Source organism: Uloborus diversus, chromosome 7 (genome assembly GCF_026930045.1).
Source record: "Uloborus diversus isolate 005 chromosome 7, Udiv.v.3.1, whole genome shotgun sequence".
Classification (NCBI taxonomy): Eukaryota; Metazoa; Arthropoda; class Arachnida; order Araneae; family Uloboridae; genus Uloborus; species Uloborus diversus.
Window position 1 is genome coordinate 79428296 of NC_072737.1, and position 22566 is coordinate 79450861.

At 32.1% G+C, this 22566-nt stretch overlaps 1 protein-coding gene across 1 annotated transcript in view; it reads right to left on the reverse strand.

The window, feature by feature from the left end:
* LOC129225499 (leukotriene A-4 hydrolase-like) overlaps positions 1–22566 on the reverse strand; it is a 60704-nt gene that overhangs the window by 24590 nt on the left and 13548 nt on the right. The window contains exons 7-12 of the mRNA XM_054859927.1: positions 16808–16880; positions 15896–16036; positions 15118–15212; positions 6198–6309; positions 5371–5515; positions 2831–2934 (exon numbers count right to left, since the gene is read on the reverse strand). Of these exons, the coding sequence (XP_054715902.1) occupies positions 2831–2934; positions 5371–5515; positions 6198–6309; positions 15118–15212; positions 15896–16036; positions 16808–16880 (670 nt within the window). The remainder of the gene's footprint in view (positions 1–2830; positions 2935–5370; positions 5516–6197; positions 6310–15117; positions 15213–15895; positions 16037–16807; positions 16881–22566) is intronic.

Sequence of the window (22566 nt, forward strand, 5' to 3'; positions counted from 1 at the left end):
CCCCCCAAGGACTCGGTCTGAAGGGGTCCCATCAGGTCCATGTAGAGCAATTGAAGTGCAGAGTTAGTACGTCTTTGTGGCATAGATTTAAACGAGCACTTCCTCATTTTTCCCAATTGGCAAGAGTCACAATTGGGTTTTTGCCCCTTCTTAATCTCTAGTCCCTGGACTGCACCAAGTTTACTCGTTTTGGTGATACTTTCCATATTTATATGGCAAAATCTCCTATGCCATTTTTCCATATCAACACTGACCATATTGGCCCCTTCAGACGGGTCCTTGGTCTTAAAAACTTTTGTATAATTAACATTTTCACAATCAATATAGAAATTTGATTTAACATGATAAAGTTTATTTATTAAATTTGCTGTAAATAGTTTAACATTTTCTTGATTAAAAACACAGATCTTTCCGGGCAACCATTTGAGCTTATAGCCCTGTCTATCTATACAAGAACCAGAAATTAGGTTGCGTCGCAGTGTTGGAGCATAGAAAACATTATTGAGGGTGATGGTAACTAATTTTCCATCTGATTCAATTTTAAAAATTACTTTCCCAATGCCCTCTACTTGGCTCTTCACGTTTCCTACGGCTACCTCCATTTGTGTGTTTTGTACAGGCTCTAGCTCGGCAAACAATGACTTATCTCGACAAAAATGAGATGTACTGCCGCTATCCAATAGCCATGTATCCTCACATTTTGGGTAGGTAGTGTTTGCAGAAATTTCGTTTTCATTTACTGAACAAAACATTCCTGCCTGAGGGTCTTCTTTGGTTTTGAATTTAAAATTCTTATCCTGTTTTACTTTGTTACGGTTCCAACACCTCGACGCAATATGCCCTTTCTTTTTACAAATGTAACAAACTTTATTTTTAGCAAGAAATTTACTCCTACCATCTGCCATTCCGGAGTTTCCGGGTTTTGAAAACATTGCCGAATTTTCTACATTAGGCTCTTCGGCCAAATACCTAATCCTGCCTTCCTCAGCCAGTAGTTCGTCTTTTACTTTCGAGAAGGTAAATCTCTCTTCTTCCCATCTGTAGATGGCTTGAACAATACTGCTGAAATTTGGAGGTAAATGCTGTATCAATTGAAAAGTTCTGAGTTTTTCTTCCATAATATATCCATTTTCGACTAATTGGTTAAAAATTCCCCCCAACCTTGCAGCGAATAATCCCACCGTTTCACCTTCTTGCATTTTGCAAGAGAAGTAGGATTCCCATAGTGCGGCTACTCTGGCCAAAGATGGGGGTTCAAAATTTGTCTTAAGGGCTTTCCAAGCTTCACTAGGATCTTCCAAATTATCAATTAACCTTTTTATGTCCTTTTCTAAGTTTAAATAGATGATGGCTAAAGCTTGGCCACATCTTTTTCTGTCAGCACTAGTTAATTCCCCTTCTGGTTTCTTTTGGGTAATCTCCCATAAATCCCTTTCTATGAGCACCATTTTTATATCTTTGGACCAGGTAGCCCAATTATGGGAGCCCAACTTCTCAACATTTCTATAATCTTTCTCCATAATAAAAAATGATTCGATTTTCTCCGGGCAGGTCAACCACACGACTCTGCTACCACCTGTTGGATATAATTTGATGTTATAGAGCTAATAGCCTACAGCTAAGCTGAAAATTAGGCAACTCATTTCCAACTGAAAATTTGAGGGAGTGGTCTGCCCGAAGAAAATAAAACATGAATCATTCTTTACACTGAAAAACATTTATTTAACATATATTAAAAAATGATTACAATACAATAATTTGGTCCTCCGAAGAAAAATTAAATTATGTTAAAAAGATCTTACAATAAGTCCATGCAGGTGTCAAAAGGTCCTGTCGATATTCCATAGTGAATTCCCACATGTAGATGGACGGCATCGCAATCTCCACCAGAATTGCAAGCTGGTCAGTTCACACCTTATGAGCCAAGTTCACCATATCAGGGGGAAAAAATATCGAAGATGGACATGATCCCTTTTCCTCGGAGACCAAACGACCCACTTAGATTTAACTATAACTTTTCACTTTTATGGACGTCATGGCAGCACGCGCTTTCAAAACTGAAGACATCAGCAGTGAATCTTCAGAAAAGATCAGACCTCACCTGAGAGGCCAGTAGCAAAAAACTTATGATGACATGGACGAACACATTTACAAACACAAACAACACAAGACGAGGAGACAAGTGAGAGAAAAAGTAGCAGTGATCGAGCTATGGCCGGTCTGCGTATTTATAGCCAGATCCGACCTTGCTCGTAACAATGTGACGTTAACTTATTTGCATATTGCAAGAACAACTCAACTCGAAAAAACGCAGCTTGCAGGTTGCACAATTCTTATTTAATTTGACATTCAGCACTCAACACCTCAACATGGTTTTCTCATGTGATCGACATGTGCTTTGTCGGAAGTTTACCGAGATCTGCCGAATGACGGCAACCAATCATAGCGTGCCACATATTTTTCCGAACACTTCCGATTCAAACTCGGACATTTGAGTGTCGGTGGCAGGTGGATGGGATTTCCCGTGCAAGGTTTTTCCCGGAATGGCAAAAGGTAAGTTACAATTTTTTTAAACAATATTGGTGAAATCCTTCAAGAAACAAAAATAAAGGTATTTAGCCCAACAGTATTTATTTTGAGATTAAAAAATAAATATATAAAATGCAATAAATAAATAAAATCGTAGAACCCTCTCCTCTGGACACCACTCTGTTATGGACTAAAATGCTTGTCCTGCTAGTGTCTACCAGAGAGGGGTTTTACTGAATCAAGACTAAAATTGCAAATATTTTAAGCATTATTCTGCAAATTAATAAACAACTTACCATACCTTTTCTGAAAAATATTTGTACAGGTAATTTTTCCACGTGTCAGTGTCAATGGATTGATATTTGTATTCATCTATATAAGCTTTTAAAAATTCATCAAATACATCTGAAAAATATGATTTCCTTTTTGTTTTTATTAAAACACAGATAGTTGTGTCACATTTCATTTTTAAAATTTTAGCATTTTAGCTACAAGTGGCACTAACACTTATAAATCAATTTAATAGTTAAACAATATATTTTTTAATATTTCATAAAATACAAAATGATCTCAAAATGAAAACTACCTTGTAAAATTGAAAAATAAATAAATAAATAAAATAAATAAAAAGAGTAATAATAAGAATAACATGCAATATGCATTGCAATATACTACATAACCAGAGAGTAAGTACCACTCACTAATTTTGCATTGATATAGTTGCAATTGTTAACATACAAGTATGCATGTTCTTTGAGTTGATTTATTGAAAAGTGAGAAAAAACACTTTCAGATTGCTGACGCATGTGCTGCTTGTTCGGTGTGAGTTTAAATTACCGCATTTTCCTGCATATTTTCTGCAGCGGAGTATAATCTGCAACCCTAAAAATGGCTGAAGAAAAAAAAAATCTTAATAATCTGCGGCAGCGTTATAATCTGCAGATAATAAAATAAAAAAAAGTTGTTTTGATTATACATGCAATTTTAATGACTAAATTAAAAATGTGAAGAAGTAAAAATTGTTAAGGCTTAATCGAAACTAATCAAATAATAATAATAATAATAATCTAACAAATAATGGTTTCATCTAGAAATCATGATCGTAGTATGCTAATTACAAAAAGACAAAGAGTCACAGCAAAGGAACAAACGGCCTAATCTTGTGCAAGTGAAGGCTTCTTCCTCAAATGTACAGGTGTTTATTTTACAGAAAAATGGTTATTGGTGAATCCTGCTGTACACACTGGCTTTGAGAAAAAGGAAAAGCACTGATAATACGCGGCAGCATCTAATTTTCACCACATTAATTTTACACTTTTGTAATACATAATATGTAGGAAAATATGGTAATCAAAACAATTGAGTATTCTGTGGTATGCAAGATACAGTGCATCATCGAATTCCTCAATGCGAGGAACACTAAAGACTAATTTCAAGACCCATTAGCACAATTTACAGACATATTGCAATGAGTGATTCGAGGATCAGAAGGGAAGTGTACGTTGTGCAATGGTCAGAAATGGAAGGTTTGACCCACTATTCCTACATCCTTATCTCAATCCAAGGGACATTTATCTTTTAAAGCATCCTAAGTCCTTTTCTTGCAAGCAAATTCCTAAAAGGTGACAAAAAGATTTGGCAAGCAATTCCTCTAAAACAATGATGAAGTCAGATCTGTTGGTTGGCATTCAAACAGACATGCCATGCTATGATAAATGCCCAAACAAAGATGGTACCTATGCCGAAATATTGTTTGACCATTTCAGTTGGTTATTTGGAAAAAGTTAATTCAAACGATTCTTTCATTTTTTTTCTTTCTTTTTTTTTTTTTTGTGTTACTAAACAATAACATTCAGAAACTTCTTTCTGGATCACCTAATACAAATGAATAACACTTAAACATTCTTCAGCATTCAACAATGTTAAATTAAATACAGTAAACTCAGGATTATCCACGAGACAATTTACAATCAGGAACATGTATTTTTGCTGCAAAAAGCAAATACCAATGGCTGTTTTTTTTTCGACAAAAAATTGTAAATTTAAACAGTAGTTTATTTATTTATTGCGGTTTCTTCATCGTGCACAAACTTGTTCTTTATTGATGTTAAGTTCTTCATGCTAAAATATAAAAAAATTTAACTGTACTGTGTATATTTTCACTGATTGAAGAAAGTATTATGCATCAATACAACTAAGTTTTTGAGGAAGGACAATTATTACCTTATTTGTCCTTTATTTTAGCCTTTTTGCAGTTTATCCGCAATTTTTATAATTCGCAGGAATTGTGCCACCCAATTCCTCAGATAATCAAGAGTTTACTGTACTCAATTTATCAGGCATCTATATTTGATGACATGGAAGCCAAAGTTGATTCAACAACCATTTCAAGTTTATGTTAACAAGTAGTTTGATTGCTATAGCCAAACCACTGCAAAATAAAAGTATAATATTCTATGTAGAAAACAAAAGCATTGGTTATTATAATGTATTGTACATCACTTGGTTTTTAAATATTAATTTTATTATTGGACTAGCAGCACTAGCACTTTGGAGATGGTATATTTATCCCACGCAGTTTTAAAGGAGTCAATATGAACCTTGGTGATATTTCTTGCACATTACATGATTTAATACGTAAAAATATTTTTTCTACATTTTTTATGTGCATGTATGTGCACTTATAAATAGCACATATTACACAAGAATAAAAGTCTATTAATTTCTTAAATTACTTTTATTTACTCTGAGAAATAAAAGCACAAAAACAATTCCTTTCAAATTTAATTTTATTCGTTTAAAATATTAAATTAGAGGCAAATATTTTCTTTTCTCATTTACCTGGTCCCCCTAGAAGAGTTTCAAGGTAGTAAAGTAAAGTGTGACCTTTTTCATAAGGAACAGAACTAAAAGCGTCATCAGGATCCACACCTTTAAGGTCAGGAACCAGCTTTGTCAAAGGATTTTGATCACCTAGAGTTTCAATCTATAACGAAGGAAAACAAATCTTTTAAGATTTGACTTAGTAGCTAAGAAAAAAACACAGGGGAAGTAAAAGTGTATTTTTTAATCAAATTGAGTTTTTTTGGGGAGGGGGGATAGGATATTTATTCTTTAAATTTATCCATGACCTCTAAAATTTGCCAAATTTCAAAGTTTGGAATCGCAGGAACCAGAACGATTCCACATTTTCAAGACTGTACTGATTTGCTTTCCTTTTTTTTCTTTTGAGTCACAACTTTTCAAAAATTTCATACAACTGCAAGCATTTTTTGCATTCAAAACTTGTGCATGTTCACTAATGTGCTGGCATTCATTAAAATGATTAATTTTCTAAAATGTCTAGACTTTTTTTACTGAACCAGTTTTTGTAAATTTAACTTTTTGCTGATTCAATATTTTTTGTATTGGTGATTTACACAAAAAAGAAATGAAGCATGGTAAATTTTGTAAAAATAATCCTATTTTGACAAAATTACTTGAAAATTCATAAAAGAGGCTTTTTCTAACAAGCAAGAATGGAAAATTTAATGAAAGATATGATACACACTGACACGAGACCAGTCAAATACCAGCAGGGCTGGGAGGGGGTGGGGAGCTAAAGGGTGTAAAAGTGATAGGTTGAAAATATTAAAAAAATTATATTGATATTGATAAATAAGTCATACTGCATATTCTAATTCCTTCCAGCCTTCCAATGCTCTGAAGTGGCGAGCAGGCTCTCCATGCATGCTTCCTATGATTTTGTTCTCAATAAAATTTGTAAAGCCTTCTTTCAACCTAGAACATTACATGGAATTTAGAATGCAACATAAAAAAATAAATAATCTATTTAAACATTTTGAACATATACATTAGTTTATCTCATGAACACTCAGTTACAAAATAAAGAAGGGTACAGGAAATTTTGTGAAACTAATCAAAATTTAATTGTAAATCATTCAAATGTGCATAAGCAAATTTTACAATATTTAGCATAAATCTGAAATAAAAACCATATACTATAAATGATAAAACATAATTAGTATCAATTACATAATAAAATTTACTTCAAAGATTTGCAGAAATTTTTTCTTTGATACTACACTGAAACCCCAATTTTATGTTTCTCAAGTGACTGGGTTAAAAAAGTGTAAAATACGGGAAAATCGTGACGTGTGGGAAATCCATAACACCAAAACTGATGATAACACCCGATGAAACATCGTTAAATGCGGGGAAATAGCAGACTTGGGGGACGTAAAATCGGGGTTTCACTGTGTAATATTAAAATTTACGTTATATGATTTTTCTACTAAAATGTTGTTCTTAGTCATTCCAAGGTGAAAAGAGACAAAAAAATACTCGAAAGTTTAAAAGAGAAAATGGCAGGGGGGGGGGGGGGGACATACATTTCCTACTTTGGAAAAGTTTCTTAAGTCAAAATAATGTGTAATATTTAACTAAATTGTTACTGAGTTATTAAGTTACTTATGAGTAAGTATTATATTTATTATCTCAAAAAAAAAAAAATATTCAAGATATATATCATTGATAAACATATAAACAAAGTTTTTTTTTTAAAGGTGAAATTAAAAGGCTCACAACTAATTTTCAGTTTATTCCTCACAAATATTCGGAAATGAATGTAATTTACATTTGTTACTTAAAGTACGGAAAAGAATTAGCTAGATGCAATATATTAATCTCCTAATCAATACTGTATGAATTGATTCAAAGATTTCACATAATATGTTAAAATGGAAGTAAAATATTAACTAGAGATATTATAAATATCTAACTTAAATTATAGATATAAAAATAAAATTAAGCTAGCGGTTTAGCATTCAACTGTTTAACACTTGACACTCTTAAAAGGCAAGGAATTTTATTTAAAATTTTTCCATATTTGATGACTTTTATAAAAATAAAAAGATATTTCGTTTGATTGCCTCTAAAAAGTGTGGTAATCGTAAAAAATGAGGAAAATCTGATCCCCATAGCGAATGCAAAGAGGTTGCCATTTTCAAAATGAATGCACCAAAAGCATAAAAATGGCAAATAAAATAATTTATTGAAGTAAAATAAGTTTAGAATGGTATTCTAATAGGTACATGAAAAATATTATTAATAACTATTGACATAGCTGAAGGAAAAATAAAATTAAACCAACAATTCAGTACTTTACGTTTTGACATTTGGTAGTCATAAAGAATGCTGAGTATCACTTGAAATTTTAAATTTATGATTCTGACAAAAGTAAAAAGAATTTGATTTATTTACTTCCCAACAAAGTGTAATAAGCATCAAAAATAGGAAAATTTTGATTCTCATATCGAATGCAAAGGGATCACATTTTCAAAATAAAAGCATTAAAAGTATAAAACCGGCAAATAAAAAAAATATTAAAGTAAAATAATATCGTAACTGCATTTTAACAGGTCTACACAATGAATATCAATAATAATTTCCGATATAATTGCCGAAAATTTGCAGTAAGGAAAAAAAATTAAGTGGGCGATAAAGCATAACCAACAATACTGGATTTTTGGTATTAACAAATGGAAAATGCCGTAACTTTGGTGTGTATCCGAAACACAATCACCCTTGAAACAGCTTTATCTAAAGTTAGTTTCTAATTACAGATTAAAAATTTGCTGATCATTTTTTTCTGTTCTCATTATATATCTAGATTTAAGTACCCTAAGCGCCTGCTAATGTATGTTTCAGTGTTCCAGTCTAAAACTTCATTTGCCGGAGATAGTGTTAATTTGATCCATTGTACTTGAGACTTCCACTGCTAATGAGACCAGCCTCAAGCAGCTATTTCAATTTATCAGAGCATAAATAATGTAAGAATACTTTAAAGTGCTATAAGTGAGCTGAAGAAAAATTTCAGATAATACAAAAATTAGAATACATGGCACAAAAATTAAGGAAAAAACATGACAGTTCTATATTATGGATTTTTTAAAGTAAGGTATGTTGTACATCAGTACATTGCTTGAGCATATTTGTATGCTTCTTTATTCTGAGTAAAAAATTTTTTTAAAGTTTTATTACTTCTTATTGATTCTATTATTTTAATTGGTTCAGCTCATTTAAAAAATTATGATCTAATCAAGCTGTCTTTTTGAATGTACTAAATTCGACAAACTTTTTTTTATTTATACTAGGGGGCCCTGCCCCCTACTCGCTAACGCTCACCAACCTTGGAAGATTGCTTTGCAATCTTGTTTGATTCACAAAAATTTAAATTGTCAATTAAAAAGAAACAGATTAAAAACGCATTGCGCCTTTGGAACAAAAAGCACCCCTTCCCCAGGTTTCAAAATAACTTGCACTAACTTTCAGAGCCGTAAGGGCTAAGGGGCTCCTGAACATTGCAGTTTTGTACATTTGAAAAGTCGCTTTCATATTCGTGTCTTTAGTAATATATTTTGCTCTTTAGTTCAGGGCTTGAGTTGAGCCTAAGATTTTCCATTAAAATCGAAATTCTTAAAGTTTGTGAATAAGAAAGAAAAAAAGCGAATGGAAAAGACGTAACTATGGCAAGATCAAATAAAGCATCAATAATTTTAAGGCATATGAAATTATTCGAATTTGATTTTTAATGGCTTATAACTTTTTTCCTTTGGAGATAGAAGCCCAATTTTTTGACCATAGGTCGAGTAATATCTGAAGTAAAAAAAGCTGATCTTTCCAGTGTCGTCAAAAAGAAAACTGTGGGACAATTCCTTCGCTTTTTACTGATAGATTTAAAGAAGAAATTAGTCCCTAAATTTTAGTTAAGCCTAAAAAAGTTTGAGCTAAAAACCCAAATAACTCCCTCCGTATTTAAGTTAGAGCAATGAAACAAATTGTTTAGAACGTGGAAAATTTCACCCCTTCCAACGATATATAATATTAATATATGAAAGTAATTTTTCACCCCTTTAATATACATTAATAGGCAATTTACGCAAAATTTTAGCTGAAAAAATTAATTACTATAAAACTATTTCGAATTAAAAAAATAAAACCCCAGGTGCACACCATCTGGTTTTGAAGTAATTTTGTACAAAATTTCAAGGCTGTAGGCGTTATGGGGTCTCCTGGACACAGGTCTGCCATAGACTTCCTTCCAGAATTTCTTTGAAACCTTACTTTTATTTACTATAAAGAGATATAAGTTTATATACAGTAAAACCTGTGTAAGTTGACCACCTGCAGTGAACTACTTTAGTGGTCAACTTACAGAGGTTGATTTATATGATAAGGGCTAATTCTGTGCCTGAAAAAAGTGGTCAACTTAGACAGGTGGTCAACTTCACAGGTTTTACTGTATTGACAAATGCATATTAAGTGGCTTTGATGCAGTTCCACCTATATGATCAGTTATAGGAAGTCCTGAGGGTGACCTTTTACATCAAGCTCATATAAGTACCCTTTTTTAAGTTTTATGCTACAAAAAGGAGAAGAAAAAAGAATAATTCTAATTTCTAAAAAATGTTTTCTTTCAGCATTTTGAGATTTATTTCTGTATATGGGCAGTTCTCAAAAGGTGGGGACAAAAAAGTTAACTTAGAGCAATTTCAAAAATTTTCGAATTTGACATCAATTTTGCTTTTATTCTATAGTATGCATACCTAGAACACAATATATGAACATGAAAAGACAGCAGGTATTTGTAAAAAATGTTAATTAGCAAATTAAATCAGCAGTCTGTAGGTAACAGATTTTGGACATCGTTGTCCTGTAGGTAACGGATTTTGGACATCATCATAACATAAGTTTCACCATTTTTGACCATTGTTAATCTGATTTTTAACTTTTCCAATGAAAATTTTATTTACTACTTTTTGAATTTTGCAATTTAATAATAAAGAGGATATTAATGAAATACTTGAATGGCTATACATGCTGCTCCTTACATATAATAAAGTTTTGGAATGATTTTGAAGAAATTGATGCAAACTTAAAAAAAAGCTTCAAATTAAAAAAAAATACAATTGTAAAAAGTGACATCAGTTTTAATAATGAATATTTTTTCTAATGTCATAAGAATTAAAATGATGTCTAAAAAAATTATTGAAGAAAGAAATTCGTATTTCTATTTGGAGATCGTTAAATTATGTTTCCAAAAGAAAGAAGAGAAAAAGAATTCTAAAATAATAAAAGCGGAAAAAAAAAAAATTGCAAGCGCAGGTGATAAAGTCGCCAAAACTGGTACAGCTGACGATAAACTACATTTGTCAAATTGGAATTCCCCTCTGGTAACCTTTAGCTTATCGTATACTGTGTTGTCGCCAACGGAGGTTTGCTTGGCGATTTTAGCGCAAAATGGCTTTCGGTTCGATCATAACCAGCCATGCTTCTACTGTAATTTATGTATTGTTCAATGTGTAACATATTAATTATGCAAAATACCAATGGATTAAAGAAGATAACATTATAATAACGTTTTTTATTGAGGTTAGAAGACAGTAGATCATCAAAAATTATGAATAAACTAGCAAAAATACCCGGCGTTGCCTGGGTCAGTAATAATTATTAGAAAAAATCGTTACTTGCTTTTGTTTTTTGTTTTAAGTAAAAAAATTTAAAACACATCTTTTTGACGTGATTAAAAATCGAGTATCTTCCTTACCCATAAAACTAAAATAGCAATAAGTATAAAGAACAAAGTAGTATTGATTTAGAAACGAAAGCATATACAAATTTAAAAAACATGAAATTAATCTTCTCATGTTTAAAAAGATTAATCTGTTGATACTTTTTTTTTAACATGGAGTCTAAAACCTTCTCTGTATGGCTAATTAAGTACGAAGTGATTAAAAAAAAGTAGCTGCGCTCGTAATCCCCTTATACTTGCTTTAGTTATTTCGGGAAATTTCAATCATTGTGGCTCTTGGTGCGATTTTACCGAATTTGCGAAAGTCGTTTCGAGGTACCTTCGATGATGCTCCCCCATTCTTTCCTTACTTTGTAAAACGATATGATATTAATTTTCGTTACAGAGATATCGTCGCCAGATGCTGAGATATTTTTGGTCACCATAAAATGGCGCTAAACAGTTTCATCCGAAATGTTACCAAAATAAGTAATAAAATTTGGTGATTGTTTGAAATTGTGCAAAAAGGAAAATTAATGGAAGTTTTTGTGCTGTTTATGGATTTGCCTAATTTAGTTGCTGGATTATTTAACACAGTAAAAAAAGTCTTTTGAAAATTCTTTGATTGGCGATATTTTGTTTACATGGTGAAAGCTGAGAAACATTGTGACGTAGTCTTCGGCTTCAAAAACAGCAACGTTGAAAAAACTGCCAAATGCATCAGCTACGGAAATCTTTCTGCAAAAATTTTGGCGATCTGCTGGTTGTTTGGATAATGAGTAAGTGTTCAATTAGCATAAATAATAATAAAAACCATTAATTACATTAAAGTTCCGTTTAAATGGAAAATCATCAGCCAAATCATGTATTATTTGCCAATCTTGTGCAAAAATCTTACTTCAAGATTTGACTTGAGAAAAGCCTTGAACAATCACGAAAAGCAAAGAAAGTCAACAATACAACAATTGTCGCTATCGACAGGGAGTTGAGATGATACACTAAATACTGTATTGAGTTGAGGAAAGCCTTCGAACATGGATCTAAAAAGCTCATAACTCGTTTTTATTCTACTTAGGAATTTCGAACAGGTGCCATCTTCAGCAGAAAAATCAGAGCTTTCGATGGACATATAATGTAAATATGTGCAAGTATTTTTTCATCCCAATATTAGAGAATTTATACAAAAATTGTGTTTTATTGCCCCGCTAAGGGGTTTTGCCCCCCATAACGGGACGAAAACTACCCTATGTGTTATTCTGACGCATAAGCTATATTATTGTAAAGTTTCATCAAAATCCGTTGAGTAGTTTTTGCGTGAAAGAGTAACAAACATCCATACATCCATCCATACATCCATACATCCATCCATACAGACAAACTTTCGCATATATAATATTAGTAAGATGGACAGAATTATCGGCGTCAAGATCGTAACGCCATTTGGACATCTCACATGTACGGTTAAAAAAAATTATTTTTCTTCTAAGATACTGCATAAAAGCTTATGAAAACACTTTTAAACAATTAAAAATTGATTCTGAGACTCGATAAACACCTTTAAAATGAAAACATCATATACTTAGTTCTCAAAAAATAGCATTGTAAAGATCGTAAATTTTGGACATGCATCAAATTTCAAACTTACCATTTTCTAAAATCGTTTACAAAGTGAATAATCAGTCTTTACTTTTGTTATTTGTGTAAAATATTAACAAAAGATTATTCAGTGTAAGATTCATACCTTTAAATTTTTTTTGAAACGTATGGAAATAATTTTAAAAAATTTTTCTTTAATGGTACATTTGCTCAGTTAACGTTTTGGTATGTCCAAAATTGCGCCTTTTAGCAAAGAAAATATTTTTTTAAGGGCATTTAAAGAGCATTTCTTCCATAATTTATGTCAATTCTTGTCTCTATACAGTATTATAATTTAACTCAAAAATTTTTGAGTTAATTAAAATGAAAGTTATTTGGTGTTGAAGCTTCAAAGTTGAGGTCTGTGTTTGCTCCCACCTTTTGAGAACTGCCCATATATAAAAAGATTTGTATCTATAAAGCAGTCACAGGGGTGGAAAGTCAAAAATTCATTTCTATATCAGCTTTGTATAAGCAAAAATGTCAATTTTGTATCAGAACGAACAGTTTTGTATTAGTAAAAACACCATTTTATATCAGAATCATCAGTTTTGTATCAGGTGAACCCAAGGTTTTGTAACAGAATTTTAAATTTTGTACAAGATCACTACACAGGTAATGACAATTTAGTAGCAATATTGCCATTAAAAAAAAGTGTGCAGAAACTAATTTTGGTAAATGTACGATTATTCATAATACATACCTAACTAGAATCTTAATTAAGTTGTTTTATAGCATTTGTTGCAAACATTTATCATATTTTTATTTGTAACATTACATGACACAGACAATTCTATAGCATTTAAATTTAAAAATGCCTTTAGTATATTAAATACATTCAAAGCTAAAGAGAAAAGAAAACCTTTAAAAACATATTTATAAGCAGTTTCTAATTATTACAAAAAGAAAGAGAGGGGGGAGGGGGTATTAGTACAAAAATATAATATTTGTTTTTACTTTGGTGGATGAAAAAAAAATGGAATTGATTATCTGTTTAACTTGAAAAGAAAAGATTTTTGGTTTGAAAAACATTTCTTTAACAGAAAAATTTGAAAAAACAAATAAAGTTTAAAAGAATTGCAGGAGTAAAAGACTTGTATTTAGAAGAAAAAAAAGTTTTTATGCCTCAATATGTCATGAATATAATTTAGAAACCATCACATGCACATTATTCACACATGCACATTGCCCAACTGAACTTATAGACGTTGTTTAAATTTTCTTATCTTGCATCAATGTCTGAAATTTTATTTTTAATACTTCAATTAATAGGTCCCCCTAAAACTGACGATTAAATTCTTGAAAAAAGATGAATAAATAAATAAATGAACAAAAATTCTTTAAACATAAAAGATTTTTTCAAAACTTAACCATTCGAAGGTTTTAAAACTCCTTAAAAAAAGCTAAAAGTCTTCCAAAATTTATATTAACAAATACTGCAGAGATTGTTTATCAACATTTATATAAAAAGAGAGTTTGCTAATTCTTTTCAGGCACTAGAATCACATTACTTTCACTTTACTAATCAGCTCATTTTCACGAGCAACACTTTGTCAGCTGGAAAAAAAAGGGATGTGAACTTCATATTGCTGTTTTGTATGTTGATTGACACATCACCTACTGTGACCAAATATTTGTATTTTTTTTAACTTCAGTTAATGTCGATGTGCTACTTTTGATTAGTTGAACTTCACCTGACTAATAAAGAAACTTTTCTGATTAAACATCAGTAGTATTCGGTAGACAATATGTTAAATAAACTATATTTTGTTTTATAATTCAAAAGGAATAGATTCAGGTATGCATGGCAGCCGGTAGATAGTGTGTCAAAGAAAATATATTTTATAAGTATTTTTAAAAAAATCAATACATGTATGTTTGGTAGTGATTATGCAGCTTAAACACAGTTTTAAAAAAAAAAATAAATTTTAATACTTTTATGAACTCGTAAGACAGTCTTAAGACTTAATATATTATTTAATTAAAGGTACATCTTGATTTTAGTCAAAACATGAAATATTTATTAAAATGAGAAATAAAATAAGCAAATTTAAAGTAACATAGGTTAAAATTACTTCCATTTTTCAAAATGATTGCAAAACTTGCAGGATGCAAAAGGATTGAAGTGCATGTTTCGGTAATAAAATCACATTTTTGACACAGCTTGGTGAAAAAATCACGATTTTGGCCGTTTTGTAACAGGTTGTATCAGAAATTGAGAATTGGCGCAGTTTGGAGCAGATTTTTCATGCCTGCAGTCATTAATTCTTTTTTTTTTTTTTAATTTTACAAGTGGTTAAAAAATGTTGCTAAGCTTATATTAAAAAAAAGAAAAGAAAAGAAAAATAAAAGGCACTTTTTTTAAAAAGTAAAAACCTTACCAAAAATGTTCAAAATTCCTGTTGGTTACAAGATTGCCGGTCCAACTATGAGCAATTTCATGAGCCACTACATCAACTAGTGATTTATCACCTGCCTTCAGTATAATAAAAATAGATTTCAAAACAAATTGCAAAACAACAAACATTTCATATCTTAATGACACTTGGGATCCTTTTTTTTTTCCAATGCATACAAAGCAAAATAAAAAAAACTTTTGCAAAATGTAACAAATTTTCAAGTTTAATGCAAAGTTATTCCGTACTTACATTAAGGCTTAAAAGTAAGGTGTTTGATGAAATGCAAAATTAATTAGAACACATTTTAAGCAGAAGAGGCTATTTACAATAAAAAAGACATTTTACACAGACTAAAAAAGTTAAGACACTTAATAATGTTGTGGCGAGCCCAGGCCCCCCCCCCCCCCTCCCCATCTGCTGCTTACGTAACTTCCAGGTTGCACGGCTCTTCTCCACACGGAGGCAAATGAGTCAGGTGACCCCTTGTTTTTCCTATTTCTCCATGAGAAATTACGGAATGCAATATATGATGCAATTAAGGGAAATTACCGAAGCTATGTATTTCATACTTATGGCACAAATATAGTGCAAAGAATCACGGCTCTTAGATACTTCTCAGGATCAACAACTTGTAAATAAAGGTCTTATTTTTGATAATTATGGAGTCAGATTCCTTATCACGAACATCAAATCCATTCACAACTACAAAATGTTTTGAAAATAATGGAATAAAATTATACTGCAAAAAGATATTACTTACCAGCAGGGTAGGAGTGAGGAATGTTAAGCATGGATTCTCCATTCCTCCCACAGGGAATGATGGAGGAAGCAGCAATAAATCATAGACTTCCCAGACATATTCTCCCAATAACTTTTCAGCAATACTCAGCATTTTTTCAGTCTGAAATTTAAAATATTTAAGTATGAATTTAAAAAAAAACATATCCGCATTTAAATCCCCCCCCCCAAAAAAAAAAAAATATGTAACCACAACAATGAAAAGTGAAGTTTTACTGCCAAACATTTGTGGAAGGTAAACAATATTCATAGGAGAATATCTGACAGATAAGTGTAATCAGCCGTTTACTCTATTATTTCACAGACAGATCATGTATAATTATAGCAGAATGTGTAAACATTTTTTCAGCATACGTTCAAAAGGGTTGGACTAAAATTGGGAAAATGTTCATGATTTTGAGGGGTTTTTTTCTTTTAAGAATTGCGCATGGAAATATTTTTCGGAAATCTAGCCCCGTGTATAAGTTGATACCCTAACTTTAAACCTCATTTTTCGTACTAAAATTTGTGACTTATACACAAGAATATACAGTTATTTAATTCTTTATAAAAATATCAGCAAAGACAGAGGGAGATGAAATCTACAATATAAATGAGAAAAATTTATTGTCGCCAATGCTGGAATTCTTAGGAAAGAGCTACTTTGACCTTGCGTCAAGCTTGTAAAAAAGAAGTTTTTTGCCGTTTCCGGTATGTAAAAAAAATTAAAAATTAAATTATCGAAAAGGAAGTTTTTTGGGACTTGCGTAAAATTTGTAAATGAGAACTGTTTAAAATTTGTTTCATCAAATAATGTTTAAATACATTTTAAAATGTTCTATAGCAATTCATATTTAACCAGTAGAAAAATAATTGAAAGGAAATATGTTCATACTTCAGAAAACTCTTCAGCAGCTTTGTCAACATATTCTTTCTCCGACCAAATATGGGAGCGAGGTCCAAGTTCTCTGCGGAAATAAAAGAAAGTTGGCTTTCATTACTGTGGTTAGAATCATGCGGTGAGAGTGATTTAAAATGTTAAAAAAGTTAAGATACATGCAAACCTAGATAATATAGATGAACATGCAAACGTTGTAGCAGAGTATTTTGCAGATCATTTTGATATTTTCAAACAAATTCTGTATTCTTACTTTTTTGGTAACAAATGTTGATTATCAATTTCGAGAAATCCCCAATTAGTAATACTGAAGAAAGAAGTAAATATAATTGGAAAAGTAACTATAATTGAAGAAGTAAATATAATTGAAAAACGAAAAACATGCTAGTTAGTGGTACTATACTCGCATATAATTTTATATTTTTGCTATTGGTGACAAAATTAGATAAATAAAGGAGAAGTTCAACAGTTTTTTTTTTTAGAAAACTTTAAAGCTTATAGTCCAGTCAATGAACACATTATAGCGTGCATAGAATATGCGATAATTTTTGACTTCAGAACAGGGGCGCCGACTTGGAAAAATTATTGGGGGGGCCGGATGTCACTGGGGTTTAGGGAGTATGTTAAAGCACGTAGCCCCCCCCCCCCCCGAAAAAATTCAGATTTTTGTGCCTTGAAAATGAAAACTTACATATTTTCTGGTGTGTATAATTTATACAAACAAACATATGTGACAGGGCGTTTTCAAAGTAAAACAATCTAAAAATTGGTACACAAATTTTCTGCTTCATTTAGATCATGTAACTTGTCTTAAGTGAGGGACAATTTTACAGTTCCATTTTGTGGGGAGACGTGCAGTGCCATAGCTAGGCTACGGCACTATACAAGGTAGTGCACTTGAGTTGCATGGAAAGGCACTCCCAGTGGCACCGATTCAAAACAACTATTGGGGAGAGGGTACCATAACGGGGGCCTTGCCAGTTGAAATTTTCTAAATTTGAGATAAAAAATAGTGAGTTTTAAAGTTTTTTAAGCATTTTAGAGTCACATGATCAACATTAGAACCCCAAAAACTCGACTCTCGGTAAATCGACACTCTGAGAAAATCGACAAGACGACACGTTTTTTTGGCTTTGAAAAAAGAAAAAGAAAAAATGGTATTTTTGTGAAAAGCTAATTTAATTTACAGTAATAATTATACTTTTAGTCTATTAGTAGTGAATATATAGCTCTGAAAAGATTGAAATGATATTTAAATAAATCTAAACTATCATTAAAAGCATAAAGCATAAAAGATTGATGTCGCACTTTGATTACTAAAAGTGAAATAACTAATTTAAGCTTGCTTTGAATAAGGCCCAGAGTTCATTAAATAAAAATAATGTCTCAAAATTAATGCTTTAATAGAGTTAAAAAAGTTAATAAACAGATAACTTCATTAACTCTAATAATTGAAGAAAACTATCACCCCTTCCATTAAATATACAAATCAAACCCTGATATATTTTTTCCAGATCAGCAACACTTAGATGGGAGCGTCGCCATCGAGACTTCATCCGAAGTTTGCGCACTGGGGACAAATTCTATGAGTGCTCTCAGCACCGTAACACTATCCTTATTCACACCACTCGTTTTCAATTAACCTGCTTACTACAGCAATAGTTATTTGTTTTAATTCATTACTGAATGTATTTTACAATGTAACTAATATCTTCAAACAAGGAAAGTAAAAAATACCAACATAATTTTGTGATTTTAGAAACCACAATATGACAAATAATGTTCTTAAATTATTGAGGGGGCTCTGCCCCCCAAAACAAACTATTGAGGGGGCTCGGGCCCCCTCAAGCCCCATGGAGTCGGCGCCACTGCTTCAGAATATTGTTAGGGATAGTTAGTGGGTAAACATACTAACAGTCCCCGCCCCTAGGGGGTGAGCTAAAGGTGGGAAGGGGGAAGAAATTTTAGGTTTTTTGAGAAATTTTAGGTTTTTGTCGGAAACGGTGGATAAAATACGTTTAAAATGAAAATTCAAGCTAAATAAACTTCCTATGAAACTATTTCTACACATTTTTGTCAAATTTCCAATAATTTTCCGGGTATATGTTATGAAAAATCCATGATTTTCAGGAAAATTCTCTCTTTTTGTCAAACATTTGCTCCTAGTGCCTCCCAGGATCAGTATTCATGAAAATTGTGAACAATAATGTTGTAGAGCTTTAAATTTCCTTCAATTTGATATGCTATTTTGCTACATTTTGTTCAACCAATCAAAAGTTACAGAATATCAAACATGCACTTTCATGGCAAGAAATGGAACACTTGCCATTCAAATTTCAAACTGACTCGACAGAAACGTGCATTTGCTCATTTCTCAATGAATTCGACAATCCTGATGGATAATAAAGAAGTATTTGTTGATTACTACAACACAAATGATGTTTAAGGGGGGGGGGTGACTGTGTGACAAGGGGGAAGGAAAGAGTAAGAAGTGTGACATCAAGCATTTTTAAATATGAATATGTTTATAAAAATTAGTTTATGAAAAGTACTTTGTGACAAATGGGGAATGGGTCAAAAATGTTGAAAAAAAGGGTAACATCATTTATGGACAGCCCCTTACCAAGAAATCGAACGAAGATTTGGAGAACTACGTACAAGCAGTATGAATTGGTGGATTGAGGATGTGCAGAAAGTCAGCAATATACTACAGCCTACTGTTTAAGGAAATTGATAACGACATTGATTTAAATTAATTTGAATTTGTTGTTGTTGAGAATACCTAGTAAACAAAACTGTTAGGCAAAAAGACATGCCTGTATAAACCAAATGAACATCCACGTCAGTTAGAAAATTGAAACGACGGTCAGACAAGAAGGTTTCTGTCCAACTTTCATAATAACAGTCAGTTGACAAATCTGCTAATGATGAAGCTGCTGGAAAATGAGACAAATATGCTCTGAGCTTTAGGTGATGTTGACGTTGATATTGCGAAGACGGCTATCATCAGATGGCAAAATTCTTTGGTAGCTATCATTTGAGAGAAGGTCCACCTGGTTGTCCTCTTGATAGCCAAATCCCCAACTGATCACAACATTCTGCTAGAAATCTAAAATCATTCAACATGTATCTTATATCAAACAGTTCTTCTTCCCCAGAATCCATTGAGGCTGCTGGGGTCATATGTATCTCTTGTGTGGTATGGTGCTCTAGCCACAGAAAAGGCCCACAACAAGTTCTGTTACAGATCATTTAGAGAATCAGCTGCAAATATCAAGACTGATCTCAAACTCTGCCGTACCACCAGGTACACCTGTAGCTAGGAACTTAATGGTGAAGTACCGGATTGGGGGTTTGGGAAAGGAGGAATGACCAACTCGTACCGCAACTCTCGGAATCAGATGTAGTTCCTGACGGAATCTTGAAGATGATTTTGACCGATTGCTTTTCTACAAGTGACCGGAAGGTCACGCATAGATAATCATCGTTAAACTACTCGGTGGCAAGCTTGCATTGCAAGTGCAGTTGCAACAACGGAATCAAAATATTTATTCAGGACGAAGGGGGTGACATCAATACATTACCAATTTCTTAGAATAACTTTTCCACTGCTGGTAACAAGACCCTTCTGCCTCAGAATAAAACAAAGATGTCACCTTAAAGATGATATTTTCATTTTATAATTACTGTCAGTCCATATTACATACAAACACTTTCAAAATATGATTAGTAATAATGTAATAAAAACTATAATTACAAAAAGGTGCTGCCAGTCAGCTACATTTTCCGTATTTCTATTATTAAAATTTTCATTATCATGCTATAGTGTCACATATTCATTTCAATAAGAATAACAAAATTGAGTACAAGTTAGAACTTCATAGTTTTTGATTGCTTGTCAGCTGGATGTTGCAGTGATTGGCATAGGTATTTCTTTGGTATCAGGTTTGAATCAACAGTTCAAGTGTTCAGCCGGTGTATTTTCAAGACACAGAAAACTGTCAGGGTCCTTGTCACATGATTGCTGCACAAGATCTCTTGAGCAACGACACTCTAAGACAAAAAGAACAATATCCCCCCCCCCAAAAAAAGTATTGGTTTTCTAGAACCCATACCTAAAAAACCACTGAAAATGTGAGATATATGTATGAAAATAATTTCCCAATAAATTTAATTAACTTTCACTTTTATACGAAACACATTTTTCCTGCCGTTTCCAAGATATAATCAAAAACCACAAAATTTGGCTCCCTCTTTCGACTTTTACTCCCCTCCCCCCCCAGGATAGAGGACTCTGAGTATGTTTACTTATTAATTGCTTCTAACAAATTTCTTACTGAGGAAGTGCTGGCTTTCTGCACTTCCTCAGTTCACTTTTGTTAAATAATGTTATGGGTATGGAGGTAATTCATATTGTTTATACGTAGTTCTGCGAATCTTCGTCCGATTTCTTGGTAAGGGGCTGTCCATAAATGATGTTTGATGTTACACTTTTTTTTAATTTTTGACCCCCTCCCCATTTGTTACAAAGTACTTTTCATAAACTAATTTTTATAAACATATTCATATTAAAAAATGCTTGATGTCCTACTTTTTACTCTTTCCTCCCCCTCATCACAAAGTCATAATTTCACAGCCCCCCCCCCCTCAAACATCATTTGTGTTTTAGTAATCCACAAATACCTCTTTAATGTCCATCAGGATTGTCGAATTCATTGAGAAATGAGCAAGTGTGCAATCCTTTCGAGTCAGTTTGAAATTTGTGAATGGCAACTGTTCCGTTTTTTTGCCATGAAGGTGTGTGTTTGATATTCTGTAACTTTTGATTGGTTGAACAAAATATAACAAAATAGCCTATCAAATTGAAGGAAATTTAAAGCTCTACAACTTTGTTATAGACAAACAGTATTGGCATGGATACTGATCCTGGAAGGTACTAAGAGCAAATGTTTGACAAAAAGAGAGAATTTTCCCGAAAATCATAACGTATACTTGGAAAATTATTGGAATTTATATTTTAAACGCATTTTTTAAACTGTTTCTGACATGTTTTTGAAAAACCCAAAATTTGCTTCCCACCTCCTTCCCACCTTTAGCTCGCTCCCTAGGAGCGGGGACTTTTAGTATGTTTACTTACTAACTACCCCTAACAATATTCTGAAGTCAAAAATTATTGCATATTCTATATATGCTACACCCCTTTCTTGAGCACTCATTGACTGGACTATTTTTTGAGTTTGCTGACAGCTTTAAATTTTATTTATGCCTGATACTTGGAATTAAAAAAAATATATATGATTTATAGTTTTTCTAATTTTGATTTCAAAATTTAACCATAGGGTATTTCTGGGCTTTTAAGGGAAACACCGTGTTAGTTAACTTCTTTAGTTTCTATGTCATAGGAATAAAATTCAATGGAAAGAAAATTTCTACTCAATTATCTCCATTTACTAATTAATAAGTTAATAAAATATCCAGCTCTTTGAAAAAGAAGAAGTCAGAGAAAGTTGGTGAATTACATCAATTTGATATGAAGATAAAAGTTTGGTGATTTTTGTTTAAAATTTGCATGATGCTTTATCATTTCTAAGATTCTTCTGATAATTCTGAAAGATTTTGATTTGTGAAAGTTTCCTGCATCTAGCCAGACCTGCCTACTTTTCTGCACTTTGCGGAAGCTCTCCTTATTCAATTCTATCTTCCAGTAGAGCAATATTTCTAATAGCAAGAGTGAGTCTCTCCACAACTTTGCACAA